The sequence below is a fragment of the Camellia sinensis genome, chromosome 12, assembly GCF_055761805.1.
Source record: "Camellia sinensis isolate YWXY chromosome 12, ASM5576180v1, whole genome shotgun sequence".
Lineage (NCBI taxonomy): Eukaryota > Viridiplantae > Streptophyta > Magnoliopsida > Ericales > Theaceae > Camellia > Camellia sinensis.
In genome coordinates this window covers 158,655,511-158,662,415 of record NC_138972.1, presented here as the reverse complement: position 1 = coordinate 158,662,415, position 6,905 = coordinate 158,655,511, and the positions used below count along the sequence as shown (strand labels likewise).

Genomic DNA, 6,905 nt, shown 5'->3' with positions numbered 1-6,905 from the left:
TAGCTGATCTCCTTGCCCAATTTCCAAGTGGTGACTATGAACCAGTGAATGAAGAATTAAGAGGAGAGGTGCATGCAGCTATAGCTTCCGAGGAAAACTTCTGGACATTGAGCTTTGACGGAGCAGCAGCCGGAGGGAAGGGAGGAACCGGGATAGTCCTTACAAGCAAAAGTGGGGAAAAGTTATATTTGTCTTATAAACTGGATTTCCATTGTTCGAATAACGAAGCCGAGTATGAGGCTCTTATTTTAGGCTTGATAGCAGCTGAGAAGCACAGTATCAAGAAGATTCGGATCCGGGGGGACTCAAAGCTGATAGTGAAGCAAGTTTCAGGACAGTTTGTCTTAAAGGAGCCTGCCTTGGCCACATATCGAACAACAGTCCAAAGGCTTCTTGACAAATTTCAGAAGGTCGAAATAGAGCATGTGCCTCGCTCCGACAACAAGTTTTCAGATGCCCTCGCAACATTAGGGGCAAGAGTTGACATTCCAGAGGAAGAGGCAACAATTGTTATCAAGAAGAGAACAGAACCTTCAATAATACCCGAAGACAAAGGCCTTCCGGAGGACTGGAGAGGAGAAGTCCTCGAGCAACTCAGAAGCAAAGTTGGAAAACTGACTATGGCCAAGCTTGCCCAATTCACAATTATTCAAGGTGAACTTTACTTCCGAGGAGGTACCGGATTCCTAGCCCGGTGTATTGGCCAACAAGAAGCAAGCTTCCGACTACAACAGATCCATGAAAAGTCTTGCGGGGATGGGGATATCAGTCTGTATAGAAGAATCCAAAGACAAGGTTATTATTGGCCAGAGATGGAGAAGGACTCAAATCAATTACAGAGGGAATGCCCCAAGTGTCAGTCATACATCCGGGAGGATGAGAGTTGCTTTGAAATTGATACCCCTGACTGGAGGCAAGTCTACATTGACTATCTCAAAGAGGGAACACTACCTGAGAGACCGAGGGACATTGCACACCTCAAGAGGAGAGCGAGGCGGTACTTTCTTGATCAGGACAAGCTGTATAGAAGAAGTATTGAGGGCACTCCCCTGAGATGTCTCTCCAAGGAGGAGTCAGATCTAGTCCTCGGAAGAGCCCACGAGATTGAACATCAAGGAGGGGCTCGGCTGTTCGAGCAACTTATACACCTTGGGTATTACTGGCCGACCATGGAGTCAGATGCATCCCATCACGTGAAGAGGTGCCAGACTTGTCAGAAACACGGAAATTTGATCCATGCTCCAGCTGTAGACCTGCATAGTATCCGAACGCCATGGCCGTTCCATACCTGGGCTTTTGATCTGATAGGGCCCATCTCTACATCTTCTAAGGGGTACAAGTGGATTCTCGCAGCCACAGAATTGAGTACAAAGTGGGTCGAAGCAATTCCTCTGAAGAACGCTACGGGGCCTGCAGTTGCGAACTTCATCAAGGAGAATATCATTTGCCGATTTGGAGTACCAAACACCATCCTCTCGGATAACGGCACTCCCTTCATAAACAAAGATGTGAAGAGCCTCCTAGAGACTTACCAAGTGAAGCATCACAAATCCACACCCTACTATCCAAAAGGGAACGGGCAGGCGGAAGCCACAAACAAGACACTGATAAGGATTCTGAGCAAGATGATGGATGAGTTTGGGGGGACTTGGTCCGAACAGTTGATAGTAGCCCTATGGGCGTATCGCACTTCGAAGAGAAAGCCAACTCAAGCAACTCCTTACTCCCTTGTGTATGGGTCCGAGGCAGTGTTACCTATAGAGTTGGAAACGCCATCTGCTCGAATGGCTCTCGCCTCGGGAATGGTATTGGAGCCTCGAACCACCAGATTGGAAGCATTAGAGGAAAAGCATGACAGAGCTGCAAAAGTCATGGAAAGGTATCATGAGTCCATCGCCCGAGCCTATAACCAGACTGTGGTACCAAGGAAGTTTGAAGAAGGTGATCTAGTATGGAAGATTGTAGACCCAATCATGCGAGGACAGCCTTTACCCAAGTTTTCTCCAAAATGGGAAGGGCCCTACAAGGTGGTTCAGGCAAGCTCAAGCGGGTACTACAAACTTGTAAGGGTTGAAGACAGCTTCCGAACTGGCCCGCTCAATGCAAAGTTTATCAAGCATTACTACCCATAGTTGGACTCATCTATGTTGAAATTCATTTTCACTTTCTTACTTTGTCTAAAGGTTGTATTTCCCTTGCGTTATGAAGAAGCTGGTTTTCTCTATGGTGTATGTTTTATCCCATCACTTACAGTGAATCTATTATGCTTTTGTCAAGAAAGTTGAAGAACTAATGAGAATATTTCAGCTTTTATAAACATGTGCATATGATTGTTCTATCATTCGAAATAAATATTTTATCAAGTAGAATGAGAAAACAATGCGAAAATATCCAAACAACAAAAATTTTGTCATTTCATTGCATTGTCCTAGATAAAACATTTTTATCGAAAGGGGCAAGAAAGTAATGATAAAAAAAAACTCAATCTTTCCTAAAGACACCTTCGAAGAAGCTGCCCGTCACATCTACATCTGGAGGACAAACAGTAGAGTGTGCCTCTAAAGTCTCCAAGGCCCGAGCATAACCCGACTCAAGTTCACGAAGAGTTGCCTTTGTCTCATCTATAGAGGTGCGATAAGAGGCAAGCACAGACATAAGTTCCAGCCGATGACTGGCGTTCGAAGCTATATCCAGGCGCTTCCGAAGCCATGATAAGTCCACTTGGTGACGCTCCATGTCAGAGATCCCCTGATACGCCGTCTCGACTACTTTTCCATTAAGGTCACACAACCGTTGCGTGTCCAAGCTATATAAGATAGTGGCAAAAGACTCGAGAAGAGCAGTCTGAATGAGTGGACACTGGCAAGCAAATGAAGCAAAGGTCTCCGGGTAACTTGAATGCACAAGCTGTAGAACTGAAGCAAACTCAGGAGCTACCCAATAATGGAGAAATGATACTTTGCCAGAAGTCGAAGGAGGAATTGGGGCCGGAAAGTTGCTAGTCTCAGGAATCTCCCCAATGTCTATCGGGTTAGATGAACCACCCGGAGGGGTAACTCCCGGCAGAGGTCCCGAGCCTGAGAATGCCGAACGATAAGGGGACAGACCAAAAGCATCACTATCAATGTGGAAATCACTGAGATTCAAATCCAAAATATTTGAAGGCACTGGCGATGAAGAACCTCTGGCAGTCGTCTCAAAGGCAGGTGTTCCCCCTTGAGAAGGAGAACCGTGAGGAGTTACAAAGAGAGTCGGAGTAGAGTCCGGGGCAGGTGAAGACGGGACCCCGGTAGCAGCTAACACTGGAGCAGAGTCCGAGGCAGGTGAAGGCAGGACCCCGGTAGCAGCTAACACTGGAGTAGAGTCCGAGGCAGGTGAAGGCAGGACCCCGGTAGCAGCTAACACTGGAGCAGAGTCTGAGGTAGGTGAAGGCAAGACCCCGTTAGCAGCTAACACTGAAGAAAAGATAAGAAGGCCTTATTAGAGGTAGGGAACAGGAAAGTCATTTAAGTAAAGATTTCTCACAGATATAAGTAAATGACAAACTTCAGAAAGAAAGATTACCAGAGGGAGAATCAATATGCAAAGCAGGGGCAACTGAAGGACTCCTAGCATCAACAAAGTCACTTGGTCGTGTAGAGACCACCTGATCGATCTCAATGTCTGATGAAGCCTGAACAGTAGTAGTCATCCCTGAAGAAGGAAGGAGGGCCGGAGGATGAGAATCACCATAAGTGCCAGAGCGAGTCTCAGAGATCTCTAGCACATCCACCTCCACACCATTCCCAGAGGCGCACCTCATCTCTACATCGCCTCTAGAAGCATGGCCCGCGACATCAATTTCTGTGGCATCAGTCCCTCTAGCAATCTCAACATCAGAACGGTGAGCCCCAACAAACTCGTCACCAAGGTAGTGCTCCTCCTCAGCTACGGTAGGGCGATGACGACGCGTGCGTGGAATAAGGTCACAAAAATGATCGGAGGACTCAGCCTCATCATCATCGTCATCTATAACTGCTATACGAGGGGTGCACATCTTCACAAGTCTTGCAGACAAAGGGAGGGTGTCGTCCAAGTCTGAGTCCGGCCTGGGGGAGGCAGCATGGCCAGGAGCCACGGTACCGAGAACGTCAACAACCGCAGGATCCTACATAACATGGGCAAATAAAAGTTTTCATTTTAGAAGGTATAGTCGCAAGAAGGAAAGTAGCTTCAAATCAAGAATTTCGGGTACCTCACGAAGCCTTTTGGAAAGGCGAGGAGCGGAAGGACTGGCATCAGAAGTCCTCTTGTGAGCCATCTTCTTAAGGCGGGTCGTCCGAGGACCAGAGGCCTTATTCAAAGGGACTGGCTCTGGAGAAGTAATTGCCAAGCTAGAAGCAGATGCCCGAGCAGAAGGGTCAGTTGGAGCAGATGAAGTGAAGAAACCCTCGTACATGTGGTCAGATTTTCGGCTCTCGGGTAGCCGAAGAGAAGAATCCTTCTTATAAATCGGCGGAGGCAAACATACGGTCGGTCTGCTCTGGACAAATGCAATAAACGCATCGATATTCTTCTGCCAATACCGCCTGAAAGAAGGGGTGAAACCCCCTACTCGGCTCAAGCCTGGCATCGTCAAAGAGCCGGATATGGGAAGCACGGTGTGTATAAGCCGGCGACTGAAGCGCCCGTAGCTCTCTGAAAATGATAATAAATGAGGTGCTGGCCCCGGGGCACATTGATCAAACCCGAATTGACATGCTACATGGTCAGGCCTATAAACGGCACTATCAACGCCTTCCTCATGCCACACCGGTAATGAACTCGGACGGATCATAATTAGCATATCAACAAAGGGTGCAGGGATGTTCTTCGGCAAAGGAAAGGACACCAAGCGGGAGGAACCATGATAGATAAGCGGTGTGGCCACACCTACAGGTGGGCATACATACGGCCGTGCCACAAAGCGTCGGGGATCATCCACCAGAGTATTCAAGGATAAGGTGGAAATAGTACGTGACCAACGTGTAATCAACGGCTGGCAAGACTTCGCTTTCTCAAATGTCCGAGACCCATCAGTATCGAGCACGGGGATGCCATCTTTATCCACTATCTCCCGAAGAACTTCCGCCTCAAATACAGTCGGAGCAGGGGCAAATTTTGGGAACCTCTCGAAGAAGAAACATAGCAGGAACTGGCTGTGAATAAAGGAGACAGGCTCATATCGACCCACGGAGCGAACCATATCTCGATGTAGCAGATCCAGCCGATAATAGAGATTCCCAAGAAATAGGGGAGCCAAAGGGATCCGATCTCCTCTGAAGAGCCTGACTGCCAAGGGGAAGACGAAAGGATTGAGGGAATCCGGAGGTGTGCTCGGAAGAATGAAGAATGAAAGGAAGCAAGCCAGAAATCCCAAGAAATAGAGCCTGGAGCCATACATCGGACCGGCTTCATACTCCCGAGAGTCAGGATCAGCATCTCTGGCCAAGGGCTGAAGATCCTTGAAGAAGTGACGGATCCATGCAGTATAGGAGGCACGGTCCGTCCTTACTCGACTAGTCCTCCTCGCTGAACCATCAAAAACAGAACTCCACCGACCACAAGTTTGAAGATTTAGCTTCAGAGATTGGATCAAAGAATCATCTTCGGGGGGTGTCTGCTCAGGGTCGAAGGCATCAGGGCCGGTCACTTCCAAACGCAGCAACATGAACACATCCTCAAGGGTGGGCCCCATCTCGTGCTGGCCAAGTATAAAGGTGTGTGTCTCGGTGCTCCATCGAAGAGCCATGGCTTCCAGGCTAGCATTGTTGCGACGGATGGATAGAGATCTAGATATTTTCACCGGGATCAATAGCCGGGCCTCCTGAAGTCGTTGACAGAGGCTCCTGTCCGAGAGGACATCATCGACCCACTCTTGCCAACCGAAAGGAGGGTTTGAGAAGGCCTTGAACTGAGGATAACAGTATGGAAAGTCCCCCTGCTCAATTCGAAAGCGTAGCACCGAGGAAGGAGAAATGAGGGCCTCATGTCCAGAGTCAGTGTCCTCAGTGAGACATAATGGAGCCGCCTTCGGAGATAGAAGAGAAGTGGTGGAGGTAGCCGCCCGCCAGAAGGGGTCCTTCCGACCAAAATAAGGAGATTTCCTCCACTCAGATGCCGGAGGTACATCCCTCTCTTTCATGAGAGCCGGTTCCGATGACCCCGGGACAGCGGGTTTCTTTCGAGAAGACATATGGCTGAAATAACAGGTATAAATAGTAAGGAGTTGACCGTATTAAAATTCAGAATATTGGAATTAAAGCAACACATTCGAATGAAATTTCGGCATCAACTATTCGTTTCTCTGAGAGTCCATGAATTCAATAAATTCTACGAGGAATTTTTTTTTACACCAAGAGTCCAGGTTCAACCCCAGAAGTCATCAACAATTCTTTTTCTCGGGTGTTCCTCAAGCTCAACAAATTTTAATACCAATGGGTGCATCATCAACATATAGATTTTCGTCTTCTATCATCAATAAGAGGTGCAATGTCATAGGTCGCTTCATGATGAAGTTCAATCGGGTCAATTTCTTAAAGTCACTATGTTCTATATTAAAGGTCCAATTTATACGGGGCTCAAAATTTGGACAGAGTGAAGTTCAATAGTAAATTTCAGGCCCGAGATCCGAAGTATATTACATTGCTTATCAGTAGCAAGATTCAATGGATCATTATGCAAATTACAAGAATGTCCTTTCCAAAGTCCATATTCATAAGTCCAGGGTTTTCTCTCTCCATGTCAAAAATGGAGCTCAAATACTAGTCAACAAGTTATATTCGGCCTTTCCTCGGTGATAAAGTTCAACAAATTATGTTCAAGCCAAGCACCTCAATGAGGTTTCAAGTGCTAGTGCATGTTTCCATATGGCCAAAATCACGGTG

General features: G+C 47.4%; 1 protein-coding gene across 1 annotated transcript; it reads right to left on the bottom strand.

Annotated features, from left to right (window-relative positions):
- Positions 1–2,249: 2,249 nt before the first annotated feature.
- On the bottom strand, positions 2,250–6,905 carry LOC145803386 (uncharacterized). The gene is made up of 3 exons (XM_082896639.1): positions 4,235–6,905; positions 3,565–4,147; positions 2,250–3,455 (listed from the first exon to the last, which is right to left on the bottom strand). Exons 1-3 carry the CDS (start codon positions 6,212–6,214, stop codon positions 2,482–2,484), a joined length of 3,537 nt encoding a protein of 1,178 aa, XP_082752765.1. The 5' UTR covers positions 6,215–6,905; the 3' UTR covers positions 2,250–2,481.